The sequence below is a fragment of the Chiloscyllium plagiosum genome, unplaced genomic scaffold, assembly GCF_037043375.1.
Source record: "Chiloscyllium plagiosum isolate Xiang-an unplaced genomic scaffold, Cpla_swu_hap1 HiC_scaffold_48, whole genome shotgun sequence".
In the NCBI taxonomy this organism is placed as follows: domain Eukaryota; kingdom Metazoa; phylum Chordata; class Chondrichthyes; order Orectolobiformes; family Hemiscylliidae; genus Chiloscyllium; species Chiloscyllium plagiosum.
In genome coordinates, this window is record NW_028270186.1 from 13622208 (window position 1) to 13645311 (window position 23104).

Here is a 23104-nt window from a genome sequence, read left to right on the forward strand (position 1 = left end):
TTATTGTATGGTTTTTCTAAAATGCAAAGCTCATTCAAGAGATGTGGAGATTGTTGGCAAGGTCAGTATTTATTGCCCAAACCTCATGCTGATCATCTGTGATTCTTCCTGTCCGGATTGAAAAGAGAAAAATGTGCATTTCTAGAGAATTCTTTACAGTATTGGGATAGTTCAAAGTTTTTCCAACCGAAGAAGCACGTTATAAGTAGATCACATAATAGCAGCACCATTTAAAATATGTTGTAACCAATACATGCTTTAAAAGTTTGTGTTTTAGAAACAGTGTCCCCAATTCGTCAATCGCTTTCCAGTGAATTTGCATGAACGAAACGCATATATAAGCAGAGGACCTGTATGGCTGGAGGCAGGCTAAAAAGAGGATCAGGTAAAACTGTAATTCCCCGCTTGCTAAGACTGTTGGCATTCACATGGCGGTGAGATATCAGAGGTGCCAGCCAAACTGTGTGCAGGGACCTGGTCACAGCTTTTAGCCGAGGAAGCAGGGGATGGAAACTGATAGCAAACATAAGGATGTCAAGTGGGAAGGAAGAATTGAAATCTTAACCACACCATATTAGTTTCAGTTTTGTCAGTTGTTAAGTGTCCAGTTGCTGTGGGGGCACTGAGTCTGGTATTGGCTCACCACCTGGAGCCCAAAACATAACGCAGGTCAACATTTCTGCAGATGGGCCCCATTGAATGAGATTCTCATGCTGATTTTGAGCTGAAACCCACAACAAAAGGAGTTATAATTAGCGATAGTCATACTGCATAATGAGCTCTCTGATGCAATTAAGTGGGACAGTTACAGATCACAAATCATGGCCAATCATAGTAATGATTGTATGGTTTCAGTAAATAGTTAACAATTAGCTAACTGCTCATTTGAATATCATTTTGAGAGCATTGTTGTGCAGTTCTCCTGTCAGCAGATATTAAATCACCATCTGTTTTCTTGTCATTTATTCATTAAAACAAATGGAATAAAAACAGTCTGCGACTTCGTATCTTGGAATACATTTCATGGGCTTTGCCTACATTAACTCAATCTGATCTGATTCATAAGAAATGGAAGAATTGCAGTTCTAAAGCACCTTTCATCACTTTCAGATATCCTAAAGTTTCAATGAATGATATATTTTTGAAATGCAATTATAGTGATTGTAACAAGGTCAGCCAGATGGAGCTAATAGAATGTGGGTTCCCAGATTGGGACTGCTAATCTGGTCTAATCAGGGAGTCCTGGCTGACAGATAATAAAAGAAGTGTCAGGCATTCTGACACTCTGAGATCTCACTCTGAGGAAGCTGGATCAGTGTTGAGGACATTGGTCATAGAGGGTGGAAATAAAGGGCGACTTGGTGATGGGATACCAGCCTCTGTAAAGTTATTTCAGTTGCCATGGATGCAAGTAAGGAAATCTAGCAGCCAAGTTGAATGCAGTAACGTTGTGCCGTTATTGAATGAGGCTTCTGCAATTCCCTCCAGAAGCATCTCTATTTCCACCTGCTCCTTAAAAATGCTCATGAAGCCCAAGCCTATCTACTGTCATACAGCCTTTTGTGAATTAAGACCAGATTTTGTTTGACAGTGTTGCCATGCATTACCTTGAGACAGCGTGTGATTTTAAAGGTGCTGGATGGCTGTTACTGTTGTTCCCAAGAGATTGCACAGCAGCACGAGCTGACATCTGAAAGCCTCATCCAACAGGTGGCACATGCAGCAATCCTTCAGTGCTTTACTGGATCGTCAGCCTACACTTTGTGCCCAGGTTTCTGAACTAGGTCTTCAACTCTTATGCTTTAGACTCAGTGGATGAAAATGTTACCATGAGATAATGCTGACCATCCCATTGGCCAGTCCAGTGTGGGACTGGGTGTCTGGAAGTTATTTCGGAAGCCTGAACAGAAAACTTTTGATTTTTCGATTCTTACCTGATCAATGAAGCAATTTTTCTTCAACTGTGAGCATTATTTAAAACAAGTTGGGAAACAAGCACATTTTTACACATATGGTGAATTAAATTCTTATGCAGGTTATTTGTTTTAATATCGTTAACCATTATCAGCCTGGGCGAAAAAGTCTTCAGTTTCCCAAAAGCCAAACCTAAAGTTAAAAATCACACAGGTTATAGTGCTACAGGTTTATTTGGAAGTACTAGCTTTTGGAGCACTGCTCCATCAGGTAACTAGTGGGGTAGGATCATAAGACACAAATCCTGCCCCACCAATTAATTACCTGATGAAGGAGCAATGCTCTGAAAGCTGGTACTTTCAAATAAACCTATTGGACTATAACCTGGTGTCGTGTGATTTTTAACTTTGTCCACTCAGTCCATTCCCATCATAAATGTAAAGTAACATTCCGTTTCTTCCTGGAAAAAAAGGCCTGAATTATCCCCATCCACCACCACCCTCCTCCACCTCACTGAGCTTGTCCTCAGTTTGAACAATTTCTCTTTCATCCTTCTACTTTCTTCAGATCAAAGCTGTGGCCAAGGATACCTGCATTGGCCCCATTCTGCTCGTCTCTTTGTGGGGAACGTGGAACATTCCTTGTTTTAATCCTACTCGGGTACCCACTCACAATTCTTTAGCTAGTACTTCGATGACATCTTCTGTGCTGCTTTTGTTTCTTGTCCGGAATTGGAAAAGGTTATCAATTTTGTTTCGACTTTCCACCTTACACTCACTTTCACCTGGTCTATCTCCGACTCCTCCCTTTTCTCAACATTTCTGTTTTCATTTCTGGGGATAGTTGGCCACTGATACCTGCTACAAACTCACTGACTCCCACAAATACATAGAATTCCTACAGTGTGGAAACAGGCCATTCAGCCCAACAAGTCCACACCGACCCTCTGAAGAGTATCCCAACCAAACCCATTCCCCAACCCTATTACTCTACATTTATTACCCTATTACTCTGACTAATGCAGCTAACTTACACATCCCTGAAAGCAATGGGCAATTTAGTACGACTAATCCACCCTGACTTGCACATTTTTGGATTATGGGAGGAATCCCAGACAGACGTGGGGAAAATGTGCAAACTCCACGCAGGCTGGAATCGAAGTAAAGTTAAGAGCCACCAAGTAAAGAACTGGTTTTATAGTCCCTAATTAACATTAGGTGCCCAATTATAAAGGGGCTAAACTGAGTCATGACCCCACCAGGTACTGAGAAACCTTGCTCCTTTGCCCCTTGGAGCCCTGCCTGTACTCAGCTGCCACTCAGTTTCACTCCTGCACACAAGCAGGACTCCTCCACCTCTATCCTACCTAGTCACGTCCCTCTCTATTCTAACCTCTCCTGATAACTCCCTGACTGCTCTCTATACTAGCTCCTCCCCCACTACCACTGAACCAACACCCTCTCTCAAACCTGGTCTGTCTAGTCTTGAACCTGTCTCTGACTGGTTACCTTGACTACACATCCTCACACCTGCTTCCTGTAAAGTGTATTTTTTAAAATATATATACATATATATATATATATATATATATATACGTTCATTCGTGGGATGTGGGTGTCACTGGATAGGCCAGCATTTCTTACCCATCCCTAATTACCCCAGAGGGCAGTTAAGACCCTTTGCTGTGGGTCAGGAGTCACATGTAGGCCAGACCAGACAAGGACGGCAGTTTCCTTCCCTAAAGTGCATTAGTGAACCAGATTCTGTTTTCTGACAATCAACAATGGTTTCATAATCATCATTAAGCTCCTATTTCCAGATATTTCTTGAATTTGAATTCCACCATCTGCCATGACAGGATTCGAACCCAAGACCCTAGAATAATACTAGGGTCTCTGCATTAATAGTCTAGCAATAATACATCTAGATCCTGACCTCTCCTTAATTCCATTCTCCCAGTTCCTCTATGTCCGTTGCATCTGTTCCAACGATGCCAACTTCAACACAAGGGACCTCCGAAATGTCCATCTTCTTCCTCAAATGAGGATTTTCCACCATAGTTGACAGGGCCCTCAACCGGGTCTGACCCAGCTTCCGCACTTCAGCCCTCACCTCCCACAACAGCGATCTGTCCTCACCCATCATCCCACCAGCATCCACAGGTAAAAGATCCTGAGCTGCCATTTCCGTTACTTCCATCAGGATGCCACCACCAGACACATATTCCCCTCCTCTCCCTTGTCAGCCTTCCGCAGGGACTGTTCCCTCCAGGACACAATGGTCCACTCCTCTACTCCCAACATCTCCCCACAGCCACAAGACACCTTCCCATGGAATTTTGGAAGGTGTCACATCTGCAAGTTTACTTCCTCCGTCCTCAAAGCCCAAGACACACCTCGGTGAAACAGCACTTTACCTGTACCTCACTCAATCTAGTCACAGTGTGATCATCTCTACATTGAGGAAATGAAATTTAGACTGGGCGGCCCCTTTACAGAACCCCAATGTTCTGTCTGTAAAAATGACCCTGAGCTTCAGGTTACCTGCCATTTCAACACACCACCATGTTCCCGAGCCAGCATCTCTGTATCAGGCTTGCTGCAGTGTTCCAGCAAAGATCAGTGAAAGCTGGAAGAACATCACCTCATTTTCTACCTGGGAACTCTACAGGCTTCTTGACTCAATATAGTGTTCAATAATTTTAGGGCTTGATGCACCTTCTCCCACATCTTTATCCCAACCCCCACATCACGTGGGCTATTTGAACAAACAACCCATTGTCAGCCATCAGCAGCCATTCATTCTCCCAGGCTAACTTTTACCTAACTGTTTTTCTCTGTCTCTCGAGACTCCAACACCTCCTATTCTTGGCTCCTGTCCCCTTCCTGTGCACCGCCTTTTTCTCAGCAACTATCAGTTCTGAAGAAAGGTCACGGGATCCAAAGCATTAACGGACATTTACTATAAACTGACCGACTCCCACAGCTACCTAGACTACACCTCCTCCCACCCTGCCCCCTGTAAAAACGCCATCACATATTCCCAATTCCTTCGTCTCCGCCGCATCTGCTCCCAGGAGGACCAGTTCCAATACCGTACAACCCAGATGGCCTCCTTCTTCAAAGTCCGCAATTTCCCCCCAGACGTGGTCGACAATGCCCTCCACTGCATGTCCTCCACTTCCTGCTCCTCGACCCTTGAGCCCCGCCCCTCCAACCACCATCAGGACAGAACCCCACTGGTCCTCACCTACCACCCCACCAACCTCCACATACATCGTATCATCCGTCGTCATTTCTGCCACCTCCAAACAGACCCCACCACCAAGGATATATTTCCCTCCCCTCCCCTATCAGTGTTCTGGAAAGACCACTCCCTCCGCGACTCCCTCGTCAGGTCCACACCCCCCACCAACCCACCTTCCACTCCCGGCACCTTCCCCTGCAACCGCAAGAAATGCAAAACTTGCGCCCACACCTCCTCCCTTACCTCCCTCCAAGGCCCCAAGGGATCCTTCCATATCCACCACAAATTCACCTGCACCTCCACACACATCATTTACTGCATCCACAGCACCCGATGTGGCCTCCTCTATATTGGGGAGACAGGCTGCCTACTTGTGGAACGTTTCAGAGAACACCTCTGGGACACCCGGACCAACCAACCCAACCACCCCGTGGCTCAACACTTCAACTCCCCCTCCCACTCTGCCAAGGACATGCAGGTCCTTGGACTCCTCCATCGCCAGACGGTTGGAGGAAAAGAGCCTCATCTTCCGCCTAGCAACCCTCCAACCACAAGGGATGAACTCCGATTTCTCCAGTTTCCTCATTTCCCCTCCCCCCACCTTGTCTGAGTCCCAACCCTCAACTCAGCATCGCCTTCCTAACCTGCAATCTTCTTCCTGACCTCTCTGCCCCCACTCCCACTCCAACCTATCACCCTCACCTTGACCTCCTTCCACCTATCGCATTTCCAACGCCCCTCCCCCAAGTCCCTCCTCCCTACCTTTTATCTTAGCCTGCTGGACACACTTTCCTCATTCCTGAAGAAGGGCTCATGCCCAAAACTTCAATTCTCCTGCTCCTTGGATGTTGCCTGACCTGCTGCGCTTTTCCAGCAACACATTTTCAGTTTTTAAGTAATATGTTAGTGTAATGTCATTTTTCAATCAATTTGTGTATCAGATCTCATGTCAGAGAATCTAAAAACACAAGACACAAATTCAGAATTTGATCACCGTGTCTAAAACAGTGGAGTCATTTAGACAGAGCAAGCCTCAAACATTAATCCTAATTCCTATTTATTTAACTATGCTCATTAATATTATCTATTCCATCCTTAAATGCCCATGACAGTATGATGGTGAGTCACATTTCGAACCACTGCAATCTGTATGGTGAAGTTAATTCTCCTGTCCTGTTTGGAATGAAGCTCCAGGGTTTTGACCAAGTGACAGTGAAGGAACAATGATATTGTTTCAAGTTGGGGTAATGTGACTTGGATAGAACTTGTGAGTCTGTCCGTCTCAGACTGGACTTGACTCTTCAGTCAGTATGATGACGCTGAACCACTCTTGATAAAGTGCCCACACATTCTACTCTCTTATTCCCATCAGTCCTTCTTCCAAATAACACTCAATATAAAACAGTGCTGATTCGTGAGTGGGCATGGGGTCGGGTGAGGATGATCAGTGATAATTAGCAGGAAGTTTCCTAGCCCATTTGTGAACTGATGCCATGGGATTTCATGTAATCCAAAGTTAATGCTGAGGACACCCGAGGCCCAGAGTCTCTTAGACTGCATTGTCATTTTCAGACACCTTTCTGCCCTCGCACAAAGCTCCCTTGCTGTATCTGTTTCAACTAGAAGACTTAAGTTGAAGTCATCAAGATATCTTCTGTGACAATAGCTTATTTGTCTTCATTAGGCTATCTAGGAATTCAACAGATCAGAACAGAGTTCTTTAGTCCTGTGTATGATTTCAGTCTTTGTAAATGGGATAGAATGGGCTTGGAGGTGTAGTGGTATGCAGTGCACACCAGTAATGTCCATTCTTTAATTCTATACTAGGATCTAAACCCTGATTTCAGTCATTACATTGAGACATTGCATTGAACCTTTGAAGCTATGGCCTTCCTTGGTTCTGCTTCCTATTCTTGTCCCATGACACCTATTTTCTGGCAATCCTGACTGTGATGCCCTCTGCTGGCTAGTAACAGACTGGTACTCACTGCCAAGGTTCACCTCTCATGACTAGGCATTTTTGTCAGGTACTTGGTCAGGTTTGGGGGTTACTGATAGTGAATAAATGGATGGCCACAAATATACATGGTGAAAGTTAAGCTGACATTGTATCAGTACGCCCTGAAATCAATAATTCCCAGAAGAACAGAAGTGCTAATTAGACTCTCAACTCTCTGTGTGCAGTTAAAAGAACACAGTAAATATTTAGAATTGACAAAATGAATTTGGTCTTTGGCAGAAAAATAAAGCTAATTAAAAAATGATGGTTCAAACATAATGGCAGTGCGAGCTATAACCGCATAAATCTGAAATGTGTTTATGGGTGGATGGAATCTGAAGTTAATGAAATCTGCTGAATTATTGAGTTGTTATAAGGAATTCTTCAGAAGCGTTTTAATTATCTTTATGTCCTTTAGTTTTGTAGTCAAGCTGTTGTTACAGGCTGTCCACAAAGGCAGACCAGCAAGTTGCTCCCAGTTCCCAGCCAATGTCTGTGGCTCTGAGCACATTTTGCTGCAAAATAAGTTAGTAAATGATTCTATTTCTCAACAGATGAGGAAAGTGTATTGATATTGAAAGCCTGATATTGCTTGTCCTTGTCCCATACATTTCAACATAATCCCCCAGGTTTTTAGCTTCTCATCCCAACCCTACTTTTTACCATTACCCAGCCCTGCTTGCGACATTGAGCCCTCCAAACTACCTGAGAACAGTAATAGTACTTCACTGGTTCTGATGTACAGAGGCTATAAAAACTGCCTTATCAATAAGCACTTTATTCAAACATGTAGAGGGTGGTATGTGTACGGAACAAGCTGCCAGAGGAGGTGGTGGAGGCTGGTACAATTACAACATCTAAAAGGCATCTGGCTGGATATGGTGACATCTTGCAAAATGTCCAGATTACAGAGGAGGAAGTGCAGGATGTCTTGAAACGGTTAAAGGTGGATAAATCCCCAGGACCTGATCAGGTGTACCCGAGAACTCTGTGGGAAGCTAGAGAAGTGATTGCTGGGCCTTTTGCTGAGATATTTGTATCATCGATAGTCAGAGGTGAAATGCCGGAAGACTGGAGGTTGGCAAACGTGGTGCCACTGTTTAAGAAGGGTGCTAAGGACAAGCCAGGGAACTATAGACCGGTGAGCCTGATGTCGGTGGTGGGCAAGTTGTTGGAGGGAATCCTGAGGGACAGGATGCACATGCATTTGGAAAGGCAAGGACTGATTCGGGACAATCAACATGGCTTTGTGCGTGGGAAATCATGTCTCACAAACTTGATTGAGTTTTTTGATGAAGTAACAAAGAAGATTGATGAGGGCAGAGCAGTAGATGTGATCTATATGGACTTCAGTAAGGTGTTCAACAAAGTTCCCCATGGGAGACTGATTAGCAAGGTTAGATCTCATGGAATACAGGGAGAACTAGCCATTTGGATACAGAACTGGCTGAAAGGTAGAAGACAGAGGGTGGTGGTGGAGGGTTGGTTTTCAGACTGGAGGCCTGTGACCAGTGGAGTGCCCACAAGGATCGGTGCTGGGTCCTCTACTTTTTGTCATTTACATAAATGATTTGGATGTGAGCATAAGAGGTACAGTTAGTAAGTTTGTAGATGACACCAAAATTGGAGCTGTAGTGGACAGCGAAGAGGGTTACCTCAGATTACAACAGGATCTGGACCAGATGGGCCAATGGGCTGAGAAGTGGCAGATGGAGTTTAATTCAGATAAATGCGAGGTGCTGCATTTTGGGAAAGCAAATCTTAACAGGACTTATACACTTAATGGTAGTGTTGCTGAACAAAGGGACCTTGGAGTGCAGGTTCTTAGCTCCTTGAAAGTGGAGTAGCAGGTAGATAGGATAGTGAAGAAGGCGTTTGGTATGCTTTATTGGTCAGAGTATTGAGTACAGGAGTTGGGAGGTTGTGTTGCGGCTGTACAGGACATTGGTTAGGCCACTTTTGGAATATTTCGTGCAATTCTGGTCTCCTTCCTATCATTAAGATGTTGTGAAACTTGAAAGGGTTCAGAAAAGATTTACAAAAATGTTGCCAGGATTGGAGGATCTGAGCTACAGGGAGAGGCTGAACAGGTTGGGGCTGTTTTCCCTGGACCGTCGGAGGCTGAGGAGTGACCTTATAGAGGTTTACAAAATTATGAGGGGCATGGATAGGATAAATAGGTAAAGTCTTTTCCCTGGGGTCGGGGAGTGCAGAACTAGAGGGCATAGGTTTTGGGTGAGAGGGGAAAGATATATGGATGGGTATATGAATAGGAAGGGTTTGGAGGGATATGGGGCGGGTGCTGGCAGGTGGGACTAGATTGGGTTGGGATATCTGGTCGGCATGGACAGGTTGGACCGAAGGGTCTGTTTCCATGCTGTACATCTCTATGACTCTATGATTACTGTGGTTCTGTTCGCCGAGCTGGAAGTTTTTGTTGCAAACGTTTCGTCCCCTGGCTAGGCGACATCATCAGTGCTTGGGAGCCTCCTGCGAAGCGCTTCTTTGATGTTCCCTCCGGTGTTTATAGTGGTCTGTCCCTGCCGCTTCCGGTTGTCAGTTTCAGCTGTCCGCTGTAGTGGTTGGTATACTGGGTCCAGGTCGATGTGTTTGTTGATGGAGTTTGTGGATGAATGCCATGCCTCTAGGAATCAACAAACACATCGACCTGGATACCAACCAGTACAGCGGACAGCTGAAACTGACAACCGGAAGCGGCAGGGACAGACCACTATAAACACCGGAGGAAACATCAAAGAAGCGCTTCGCAGGAGGCTCCCAAGCACTGATGATGTCGCCTAGCCAGGGGACGAAACGTTTGCAACAAAAACTTCCAGCTCGGCGAACAGAACCACAACAACGAGCACCCGAGCTACAAATCTTCGCACAAACTTTGAACTCTATGATTACGAATGGTTGAGAGGGATATATGCCAAGTGCTAGCAAATGGGACTAGATTAATTTAGGATGTCTGGTTGGAGCAGATGAGTTAGGCCGTAGAGTCTGTTTCAATGCTGTACAACCGTGACTCTATGTGTATTTCTGTCCACTAAATGCCAATTACCCAGTGTCCCTGTGCTTGCTGGTCTACATTGGCATCTGGTCCCCAGCAATTGATAATGGTGTGGAGGTTACAAGAGAAAAGAAGCATGAAGTGATAGACAGGCTATCAGGAGGTAAAGAAATTCGCAATGGTGAAAATTGATAAGTCACCATGTTCAGATGGAATGCAGTCAAGTTGGTGGAAAGAAGCAAAGATAGAAATAGCAAAGTCAGTGATCACAATCTTTGAATCTGCATTGGTTACAGGTGTAGTGTGAGAGGGCTGGAGGGTTGTAAATGTCATGCCACTAATCAAGAAAAGGGAGACTACAGGCCCTCAGCCAAATACTGGTTGTGGGGAAGTTGTTGAAAATCATTATCAGAGACCAAATGAATTTTTCATTTGGAAAACATGCTTAATTAAGGACTTAGTGTATAGGCACAGCAAATGACAAATAAGACAGGTGGAATGTTATGCTTTATTATGAGAGGAATTAAACAGAAAGATAAGAATGTTATGCTTCAGTTATATAGGGCATTGGTGAGACAACATCTTAAAGGCTTTGCACAGTTTTGATCTCCTTATTTAAGGAAACGTGTAAATGCATTGGAGGCAGTCCAGGGGAGGTTTACTTGATTGATACCTGGAGTGAGCAGGTTGTCTTATCAGGAAAGGTTGGACAGACTGAGTTTGTTTGTACTGGAGTTTAAAAGAATGAAGGGAGACTTGATTGAAATGGATAAGATCCTGAACAGTCTTGACAAGGTGGATGTGGAAAGAATGTTTCCTCTTGTAGATGAGTCCTGATCCAAGAGGCATTGTTATAAAATTAGGGGCTGCCTTCTTGAAAGCAATAAAGAGAAGGTTTTTCCCTCAGAAGGATGTGGGATGTTAGTACATTTTGCCTCAGAAGGTGGTTGAGATGCAGATATTGAATGTGGACATAGATTGTTGTTGGGCAAGGGGATCAAAAGTTTCCAGAAGGTATTTGACAAAGCGCCACCTCAAAGGGTTGCGTGAAAAACAAAACCTTGAATTGTAGCGGGGAGCACATTGGAATGGAAAGAGGATTGGCTGGCTCACAAGAAATAGAGTGTAGGAATAAACAAGTCTTTTTCAGGTTGGCAAGATGTAATAAGACACAGCCACAGTGATCAGTGCTGAAAACGCAACTGTTTACAATTTAGATAAGTGATTTGGATGTTGAGACTGAAGGTCTGATTGCCAAATGTGCAGAGGATAGGCAAGAAAATAAGTTGTAAAGAGAACACATGTTTGCAAAAAGATATTATACATATGTTATCTGAGTGTGCAATAACCTGGCAAATGCCACTGAAAATGAGAAATTGTGAAATTGTTAAATTTGGTAGGAAGAATTTTTAAAAAGTATTCAAAATGATGAGTGTTATGGACTAGGCCAGACCACTCAAAACATTCTAAAGCAGGAAGCTCAGACTATAACTTTGCAATTTGTTTTGGTAAGTGTACAGTGAAAATTACCCGGAGTAAGATAGCTAGGTTGACTACTAGATTTTACAACAGACAAAAATTAATTCATAAAATTACACTATGAAACACAAAAACAGAATAAAGAACCCTTACAGAACTCAACCTATCCAACTAGACTTAATTATGCTGTTCCGAATATACACAACAGTCCCAATAAGCAAACTCCCTTTAAAAGCCAGTATAAATGGAACACATACTTATAGGTTGAAGTTGAACGGCAGGAAAAGAGAGAGAGAGCTTTCACACAGCTCACTGTTGAACTTCCAACAAGTTCAAGACTGAACTAAAACTGCTCAGCTAGAGCTAGAAAGCTGACCATTCTCCTTTCATTATACAGGTCACTTCTAATACATGATCACTTTGGCCTGAAGTCTCATCTGTTTACATACAAATAAAAGGCCTCTCAAAATCCTTTCAATCTCTGTACCAACCCAGACTGATTGGAGCCTGGCCTGGTTTATTACTCCTCTGAAAAACATCAAGAACAGTGTATTCTTGAGCAAGGAACAGCTTTTAGAAAGAAAAAGGGACTAGCTTTGTGACATGGGTGTTTACAGAACTCCAATGTGCAATGTGATCTGGATTTCCGAGTGCGTAAACCAGAAAAGCTTAGCATGCAGGCACAACACATAAATAGGAAGTTCAATATAATGTTATCATTTTCAATACAGAAGTAGGTTTCAGTCATATGGTGCACTGATAAGACCTCATCTGGAATACTGTATACAATGTTATTCACTTTAAGTAAGAAAAAATGGAATGCATTGGAAGTTGTTTTGAGAAGGTCTATTTACTAATATCTGAAATGGATGGGTTGTTTTATGAGAAAAGGTTGGAGAGGCTAAGCTTATGTTGTCCAGAGTTTATAAGAGTCAAAGGTGACTTGATTGAAAGATGCAAGATCCTGAAGAGTCCTGACAAGTGTTGGATATGGGAGAATCAGGAACTCAGGGTCAGAGTTTAAAAATCAGAGTGGTCCTTTTAAACAGAAATGAGAAAAGGGATCTCTAGAGGGTCGTGGGTCTTTGGAACTCTCTTCCTGAAAAGGTGGTGAAGCCGAGTCCCTGAGTAATTTTAAAGTGGAGGCAGAGATATTCGAGTTAAGCAACAAGGTGAACAGTTATTAGGGATAGACAGAAATGTGCTTTTGAGATTATAATCAGCTCATGATCTTAATAAATGGCAGAACAGCTTGAGACAGCCTACACCTGCTCCTTGTTATTGGAGGTAGGTGGGATAATGGAATTCGAAACACCAACAGATCAGTCTTGATCTTATTGATTGGCAGAACAGGCTCACAGGTCTGTATGTCTGAGAGCTGGCAAGGATTTGTTAAAGGTTAATGTTAGACTGATTTGATTGAGTTCTTTAATGAGATAATGGACATACTTCACCAAGGTATTGCTGTGGATGTGTGTGTAGATTTTCAGAGGCATTCTACAAAGTGTCACACAGGAGGCTTTTTCAGAAAGTGAAATCCCAAGGAACTAAAGAGAAAGTAGTGGCATCAATGCAAAATTGTACCTTACAAACAAGGACAAAGGTCAGTTTGGCTCCTTGGTTCTATTGATCGCTTCCGTTTTACAAATGATTTAGACAGAGGTGTGTGAAAGAGCATTACAAAATTTTTATTTAGAATAAAGATTGGCAAATTAGCAGACTGTTGGAGACTTCAAGAAACATAATCTGCATGAAACATGCAAAAGTATGGTGAATTGAGTTCAATGCAGTGAAGTTTGAAGTGATTGACTTTGGTTGACAAAGACAGTATATTACAGATAGAGCGATTTTGAAGTGTAAATATGCAGAAAATTATCATCTTAAGAAAATTCTTGAAAGTGGTAGCATAAGTTGATGAGGTGGTTCTGAGTTTCATAAAGAGACAAATAGAACATAAATACAAAAAGATAATGTTAGATTTACAAAACTTACTGGTAGAACACCAGCTGGAATATTGTAGACATTTCTGGACATTACTCCTGCGGAAAGATAAAAACCCTTCAGAAAGAGTGCAGAGGGCATTTACCAAGATTTTTCCAGGGATGAGGAATTTCAATGATGAATAGTTATGGTCAAGAAGGTTGGCTGGAACGAAGGGTAAGATGTTCCTAAGGTATAGTTTAGATAATATAGTCGAGAAAAGCTTTCTTCTCTGGCGAGTGGGGCATTAATGAGAAGTCATGAATTTAAAAATGTAGGAACATAAGCTAGACTTGTAGAGGCAAGGTAAGAAATATTTTCACTCAAGTCAGTTTTCCACTTTGTCAGAATCTACAATGTTGTCTGTGCTTTGGACACTTCGACCAGTTTATATATTAAAAACACTTTACCCAAGTGGTCTTGTCAGTGAGGCAGACACAGGGGCATAGAATTTGGTTTGCAGTTCAGCTCAATTTCCTTCACAAAATATTCCTCATTTGAACACTCTGTGAGCACTTCCCAAATTCCCACAGTATTTACTCTCGACCAAGTTTTATCGCTCTGGGAAAGGATATTAACTACAATAATCCACTTGTATGAGCTGGACCATTGGAATCTTGTTCCTCTTTGAGACAGGGCTTGCTCTCTTTCACAAAGGGGGTCTCACAGAGGTCAAGGCAGATTTCCCCAGGTCTTCTTGGGTTGCCACATGGTCTTTCACCACATATTTTACTGCACGTCTTCCCTACGAGTCTTTTCTGAGTCTTCACTGAGGGGTTGGCATCCAGATGTGTGTTCTTATCTGTTCCAGAATGTTCAGTGGCTTTCAGCCAATGGGGACATGAGCTGGATTTAAGTCATCCAATGGGGTTGCAACTTCACTCTTCGCTGTTGGCATGCTGGGAGGTGTCAAGTGCACATATGTGGGCAGTCAAGATGTAAGAACGTCTGATCGACATTTATCCAATACAAAACCTTGGGCTGGTGTAACTGGTTCACCTTGAATCTTAGTAACCCCTTTGACATTGGTTTCCACTGTTCTGTGTAGCCAATTGCTGCTTACTGCTGTTTAGTTTGGCCACTTTTCTGTCAGGCCTGATTTCTCTGGCTGTTGGACATTTCAGAACAGAAGCTGACTACTGACTTATTTTAAAACGTGAGTTAGACAGCAACTTGAGGTTAAAAAGCTTACAGAGTTAAAAACCAGAAGGGGATGTGGGAAACATTTCTAAGAATCATTCAGGGAATTAAACAGGCACAATCGGGCAAAAAGTCTCCTGCATTTTTAAGTTTCTACATTTCTGTAGATCATACCACTTTGTAATTCATTGTTGTCTTAACTTTCAATTAGCTCTGTCAAGTGCAGATCTTAAGTCTCAGGATGTAATCTCCTGTGGCTACATGAGAACTCCTCCAGATTTATCTCGCCATTGTTTACCAATGTTTCAATCAAAAATATCAGTAATGAGCATGATGAGATGACTAAAATTAAAAGCTTTGAGTAATGCTTTATTTTCCTTTCTTTGTACTTTTCCATATACCTTGGTAAGCTAAGCCTCTGCATGCATTTAATGAAATCAATGCTGATACTTTTTCATTGGTATTCAATTAAAAAATGTCATACTGAATTATTTGTGTGATCACCACATCATTGCTTATAAATATATCTCAGTGGAATTGAAAAGTTTTGCAGTGTTTTAACAGAAGAGAAAGGGAATTCAGATGTAATTACACGAAGATGGAAAATGTCACAGGAAAAGTTGATTTTGTCAGGGATGACTTATTATGACAAGGTCATGAATGTTTGTAAGATTGGTTTTGGGACATCCCTGATGAAGAGTTTATGCCTGAAACATCGTCTCTCCTGCTCCTCAGATGCTGCCTGACCTATTGTGCTTTCCCAGCGTCACACTTTTCGACTCTGATCACCAGCACCTGCAGTCCTCACTTTCTCTTATATTACACTTTACACCTTACCCCCTTTCGAATTTTATCTATAAAAGTGATTCAGCAATATTACCAAGTCATGATTATTTCCTCCCTATATGTCATTTGGATTATTGTCTGATGGATGATAAATTAGGACTTTTTCTTGTGTTACGTTATTTCTAAATACATGTAGTGACAAACTTGAAAATTTGTTCAATTATTGGGCTGGGATAGTGAGCAGAGTATGTTTGAACTATGACTTCTCAGAAGGTTAGGCTTTCTCCTCATGCAGATGCCTCCCCTAACTGTTGTGCCAATGGTGGGTGGATGTATTATGTTGTCCAGCTTGCTTTGTGGGAGCAGCACAGCCTGCAAGCTGAAAACAGATGATTTAATTTCTTGCTTGGCTTGAGAAGAAGAAAGAAACATTTATACCAGGCCTTTTTTTTTCCACATTTTGCAAAGGTATGCCTCTTGAATTGAGAGAATAGCTTTGAACGAAAACAAAATGTAATGAAGCAACAAATTATATGCTAGGTAAAGTCTTGTCTCCACGCCTGTGTATGAAAAACAAATCCAAAATTACCAGAGATTAAAGTCCTGTTGCTTATGCATGAAATGCAGTGCGAACAAAAAATATGATCGGAGAGAGAAAAACACAGCTGATAAACGTACAAAATGTGGGTCAGATTAAGTTTAATTTTTGTGAAGCATTCATGTTTGATAAATATCTTTGCTGTCAGAAGCTGTATAATAATGAGTAAACTGTTCTTTGTTGCAGTTTGCTGGGATTGTGCTGAGCTGTATGTATCTGAAGATACTTTCACAACACATGGATGAACTGGATGGGTTCAGAATGGTCATTCCTTATGAGCTGTTGGATCTTTCAGGCGCTGGATGGTGTCTGTGTCTACCGAGAGAGGGTGGCTACCAACAATTACAAAGAGCTGACAGCAATGCTGACTTCCCGGTTGCACTGGATTCAGCCCAAGAAATGCAGCTGATCAGCACAGAACAAGGAGAAGTGAACAGACAAGAGATCCCAAGTGTCAACTAGTGTCAAAGTCTGACACCTGCCAGTTCAGTGACACTGAACAGATATGCAGCAGCTTTGACATTCTCCAAAAGTAATGGTTTTTGTTAAAGTTGTCCAGGTGCAGGAGACAACTTATGCACTTTTTGGTAACAGTATTCAGTCACCGTGACAGCAAAAACCAAATTACAACTGGAAACGAGGTCAGACTTGCTATATTTGGAGAAGGTGCTGTCAATCCTGTGCAACTCGCTCAGCTCTCCCACCCCCCCAGTCCCATGGGCAATTCTGCGTCTCACACAGCCTCATACATTGGAAAATAAGTGACTGTTTTTAAGAAAGGAAAGTGATCATCTGTAAATTACACAACTGAACCTGATGGAGAAGTAACACCAGCTGTACAGGCCTGCAATCTCAGTTGTTGATCTTGCTATAACCACTGGAAGAGTTGCTGAGCAGGGAGCAGGAACTTTTGATTTGAGATCAGCGAATGCAACCACTATTTTTTTAGATTCCTCGTTTCATCCATTTATTTAAATCCTGCAACCCAAAGTTCTCAGTGCCATGTAACGTTGTGTGTTTTCCATTCTGGATTAGCCAGTGTACATTTTATATTACAAATTGGTTTATATTCTCATTGTGCTACTTTCTATAGGTGGAAAGTCAGAGCAAATGAATATTTGCAAGCCAGGTCACCCTCAGTCATTGGCCGCACAGTTTTTCAGCTTGGGTGGTACCAGTAACTTTAAAGTTACAGTCAGAACATTGCAACTTTTGTAAATGTTACCTTCCATCATTTTAATGTCAGTGAAGAATGAACATATCTTCAGTGCTATAATTGATTCAACTCGAATTCTAGTAGCAGCACGATCTCTATTTTCCCTCGTCATGAGATAACGTAGACTGAATAAGATAATATGACTGTGACCTGTGTGTGGTGGTCTAACATCTTTGGCAATGGCAGCTACAAGCATACTATTGCTCAGATTTCAATGTCTGTTGACTACCTTGTCATTTCACTTGCAGTTTTATACCACAGTAATACCGTGATATATCCTGAACTTTACACCATGGTCTTCCACTGATTCATCACCAAATAACACAGTACCACATCACAATGCTCAGTTTTATCTTGTGTCATAATTTTCAGCATTCATGAACACTGGATTGGTGAGAAATTGCTAAATCTCCTTTTCAATAAAAGGGAAATATCTTGAAAATACTCAGTAGCTTAGGCAGCCTCTGACATTGATAAAAGATCATTGGTTTGAACTGTGAACTCTGTTTCTTTCTCCACACTTGCTGAGTATCTCAAGCATGTTCTGTGTACATTTGAAGTTTCCAGCATCTAAACTATTTGAGGCTGTGTTCATTGAGAAACCGGAGGGTGGAAACAAGCTGTATGGAAACTGAACATTGATTCATTTGGTGGCCTGCAGACATTCAGCATTGCACTTAATACCTCTATTCATTACACAGCTCCAGATCATTTCAGTCTCAGTTTGTTGGTTCGTTCGAAAAGGACCCAGATGAGCAATGTACAATTTTCAGGTCACTGTCCTTTCTCCTCACAGAGTTGAATTTGAATCCAGCCCAGGTGTAGCAATTCTACCTCTATCCCTTCCAATCTGCCAGGACATAATACGAGTTGACTTTAGGCTATACAGACAGGGAGGGAACACTTCAACAGTCAGGGACATTTGGCCTCAGACCTTCAAGTGCCCATCTTCCAAGGTGGACTTCGGGATATGCAACAACACAAAGTGGCCAAGCTGAGGCTGATAGCAAAGTTCAGTACCCAAAAGAATGGCCTCAACCGGGACTTTGGGTTCATGTCAGACTACAGGTGACCCCCACTGCACTATACACTCTCTCTCTCTCTCACGCACACACACAGACACACACACAAACTCATGCAGACCCTCTCTCATACACAAGCTCTCTCAATTACGTGCCATGGTTAGATAGGTTGGACAGTGAGAACCTTCTTCCTTGGATGGCAATGGCAAGCCTGAGGGGACATAGCTTTAAATTGATAGATATAGGTTAGATATAGGGTGATAGATATAGGTTAGATGTCAGAGGTAGTTTCTTTACTGAGAGAGTAGTAGGGGCATGAAACGCACTGCGTGCAACAGTAATCAACTTGCTAACTTTAAGCAATTTGAATGGTCATTGGATAGGCATATGGATGAGAATGGGCTTCAGATTGGTTCCGCAACAGGGTGGCACAACATCGAGGGCCAAAGGGCCTGTACTGTGCTGTAATGTTATATGTTCTATAATCTGGTGTTGTGTGATTTTTAACTTAATTCTAATGGGCAGTGGAGTAGGTTCAGTGAAGTTGCCATATTCACAGAGGATCACTCCCCCACTAGAGAGAGATGACCGGTGAGGTATCTGAACTGAAGATCAGTGTGTCTCAGACATGGGACAAGGTTGAGAAGGCAGGGCGTTCATGGTAATCTCAGCCAATGCAGAAATTGAACCAATGATATTGGCATTATTCTACATTATAAACCAACAAGCCAGCCAACCAATGAATGGTATTCATTGTGATGAATGGTATTGGGAATGGTCATTTATTCTGACATCTGCGTGCTTGAAACTGACACTCCTTATTCATAATGAGCACCCAAATTCACCTTCAAAGAAGGTGGATCACAAAGCAGTGTGTCTTTAATAGAATGGAAGATGGGAGAGATAAATGATAGAGGAATAATGTAGCAAGACAGAAAGAAGTGAGAATGGGCTGGATGAGGAAATAAGAGACATGTCTTAGGAAGAGGTAGAAGCAGGAACAACAGAATTGTTACCAAAATTTACTGTTAATAACAGATTCTAAAAATAATCCAGGGTGATAGAAATTGTTAACCAGTACCAGAAAGAGTATAATTTGGTTGCAGTATGTTCAATCCATGAGATTGTAGCTTTATAATAAGGAAGGGTGAAGGTTGATAATACACAGCCTTTAATGTGATGTCTGGGATTGTAATCAATTTTTCTTCTCCTTGTTTATGACCAACCTCAGCAAATTAAATAAATCAAGGTGTTTTTATTGGTGCTTACTATTGGTTGAATTCCCTTGTGTGTGATTATACCATTTAAAGAAAGAAAGCAAGTGGAAAGCACTCAGGAGATTGTTTTCACAGAGAATTCATTTGAGTGATAGAGAAGATAAAGATTGATGAAGAAGTAAAGACTTCATATGCACAGAGACGAACTCTTTCAGTCACCTCCCCCTCTCAGACAAATTTAATCAATCTTACAGCAATTTAAAATTGGAGCGTGCCATGAAATTTAAGAAGGAACTGGAGATCCAAGATGGCGGCGACCCAGCAAGTCTGAGTCTACAGTGCTCCTCCCAAGACTTGGGTAAAGTGGGTCACCCACCCCCATCACACTCACCAAATCATTTATAATAGCTGTTTAATTTAATTAGTTGTTTAATATTAAATTTAAATAATCTAATCTTTAGTAAAAATGACTAAAGGGAAGGGAGCCCGCAGCTCTCAACAAGCAGGAACCCCTCCCCCACCCTCTCCAGCTGCAGCCTAGGCGTCCACAGCCGCCCCGGGGGACTTATCTACGGTGTCAAGCCTTGTAGAAATGATCTCCAAACTGGACGCGAAGATCGACGCTTTCATCGAAGAATCCTGAAGTCGAAGGGACTCACTCTCGGCCGCGCTGCAGAAGCACGACCGAGACATCCAAGAAATTGAGCGCCGAGTCAGAGGGGCGGAGTTAAAGGTCGCGACCTCCGAAACTACAGCGCAATCGGCCGTGGATCAGGTCCGGACTCTCGAACAGCGAGTCCAGACCTTAGAGAATCATATTGATGACCACGATAATCGAGGTCGTCGAAAAAATATTCGTTTGCTGGGCCTTCCCGAATGGGAAGAGGAAGGCCAGCTTACAGCGTTTCTCGAGTAGTGGCTGCCACAGCTTTTAAATCTGGAAGCTGGATCAGGCCAGATAAGGATAGAATGGGCCTACTGGGTCGCAATACGCGGGCCCGGCTCGAACCAGCACCCACGCCCGGTCCTGTTCCGGCTGCAGAGCTACAAGGAGAGGCAGATACTCCTAGAAGCCTCTAGAAATCTTGGAAAAGGCCCCCAAGCTATGATCTATAAAGGATCCAAGATCATGTTATTCCAGGACTTTTCCCCAGCTCTGGTCCGAAAGAGGAAGGCATTCGATGAGGCGAAGAAGCGTTTAAGGGACTTAAATATTCAGTACTCCTTATGCTACCCAGCGACGCTACGTTTTAACCATGAAGGATCCGTATATAACTTCGGATCGCCAGAAAAGGCTAAGGAATTCTTGGACTCTCTTAGATAAACTGTAAGACATAATGGATGTTGGTTTGCCTTTCCCCCCGCTTTGGTTTATATCCCCCCTTTTTTTTCTTATCTTACTGTTTAATATTATCATGGGGGTGGGGAGAGGGATTTGATTTTCTCCCCCCCTTGGGGTTGTTTCCTTTTGTTATTTTATGTATATATGTGGGATGTATAAGCTGGGGGGTTTGGTTAATGTTGGTGGGGGGAGGTGGTTACCTTATTCAATTTTACCTCTGTCTTAAGCAGCGGGGTTGTTTTTCCCTTGTTATTTTGTATTAGTATATTTAATTATTATTTGTTGAGGTTGTAATTTTATAGTTATATGTTTATATATGGTATTAACATTACCAAATATATCCAGGTGTTGGTATGGGGGGGTAGGGTGTTCACTGTTAACTCTAGCTTTGTATTATATCTGAATTCTCCTCATTTTATTGAGGAGCGCCTGGGTCAAGGGTGGGGCATTGGTTGGGAGAGGATATGATGGACTTTTGGAGAGGAAGTGACACCCCCTGGGAACAAGGGGGAAAATCTCCACTTAGATACGTTTTATATTTTTTTAATTTAGAAATAGTTTTTTATTGTATTGTTGTGAGTGTATTAGAGAGGCTTTAGTTTTGTGAATTTTATATGCTCTATGCTCGGGATGTTCTGAATAGGGTTTCCCCTCCCAAGGGGTCTCGGACTTGCCCAGATGATTATGGTTGATCAGTCGGTTAAGTGGTGCACCTGGAATGTCAAGGGGAGTAATTCGCCAGTCAAAAGGAAGAAAATATTATCAAATCTTAAGAAGGAAAAAGTTGATATAGCTCTCCTACAGGAGACGCATCTGTCAGATAAAGAACACTTGAAATTACGACAGGGTGGATTTGATCAGGCCTTTTTTTCTTCTTTTAGCTCAAAAAGCAGGGGAGTTGTTATTCTTGTTCGGAAGAATTTCTCTTTCAAAATCCTAAAGCAGATAAAAGACGAATCTCGACGATATATTTTGATTAAAGCCCTTATAAATGAAGAGGAATATGGGATTTTAAATTTGTACTGCCCCCCCGGCACACCCCTTTAAATTTATAACGGAAGCCTTTTCAAAATTGATGGCTTTTGGTGCCCGTCATATAATTATAGGGGGAGACTTTAATTGTATTATGGATCCGGAAATAGATAGGATTCCCAAGAGTACTGCAGGAGTATCTCCCAGATCTAGATAATTGATGGATCTGAACAAAGAATTAGGATTAGTAGATGTATGGAGATGTCTTCATCCACAGGGTAGAGATTTTTCTTTCTACTCCAATCCACATAATGTCATACCAGAATTGATATGTTTTTTGCCCCTCAATTTTTTTAAATTCCATATTATCCTGTAAAATAGGTAGTATAGCAATTTCCGACCACGCTGCTGTATATATGGAAACTAAGGCGAGGAACAATGGGACATCCCCTCGGCATTGGCATATGGACCCCTTCTTAATGAAAGATAGTAAATTTGTAAAGTACTTCTCTCAAGAATTTAAAACTTTTTTAGAAATTAATTCAGGTACAGCTAGCAACCCATCAATGATGTGGGAGACCATCAAAGCTTACATGCGAGGTTTGATCATCTCCTACTCAGCGACCCAGAAGAAATTGAAGGGAGAACAACAGCATCTGCTTGAAGCTCGCTTAAAAGCAGCTGAAACAGCATACACTGATAGACCTTCTATTATTAAATTGCAAAGGATTACGGCTCTTAGAACAGCTCTAAACACTACGCTTACTCAAATGGCTAAGAGGGAAATATTATTTGCAAAACAAAGGTTATATGAATATGGCGACAAACCAGGTAGATACTTAGCATTTCTTGCAAAGCAAAAAAAGGCCCCTCAGTCTATTACGTCTATCAAGGAAAGTACGGGTATTTTGACTCATGATCATAAAAAGATTAATGCGATCTTTAGAGAATTTTATTCTGAGTTATATAAATCGCAGGATTGTGAAGATAGGATGAGGAGGATGCAGTCATTTTTTTAAAATTTGACCTTTCCAGGCCTTACTCCAGAACAGGTATCAGTCCTAAATGCTCCTCTAACAGTCCAAGAAATACTTGATGCAATTAGGCAAATTCAGAGCGGTAAGGCACCGGGCCCAGATGGTTTTCAAGCTGAATTCTATAAAGAATTTACTAAAAATAT

At 42.2% G+C, this 23104-nt stretch overlaps 1 protein-coding gene across 3 annotated transcripts in view; it reads left to right on the forward strand.

The window, feature by feature from the left end:
* LOC122543140 (tetraspanin-15) overlaps positions 1-21069 on the forward strand; it is a 181360-nt gene extending 160291 nt beyond the window's left edge. For all 3 annotated transcript variants that reach the window (XM_043681488.2, XM_043681489.2, XM_043681491.2), the window contains one exon: positions 16342-21069. In XM_043681488.2, coding sequence (XP_043537423.1) covers positions 16342-16617 — 276 coding nt within the window. In that variant the 3' untranslated portion in view covers positions 16618-21069. The remainder of the gene's footprint in view (positions 1-16341) is intronic.
* Positions 21070-23104: the final 2035 nt, after the last annotated feature.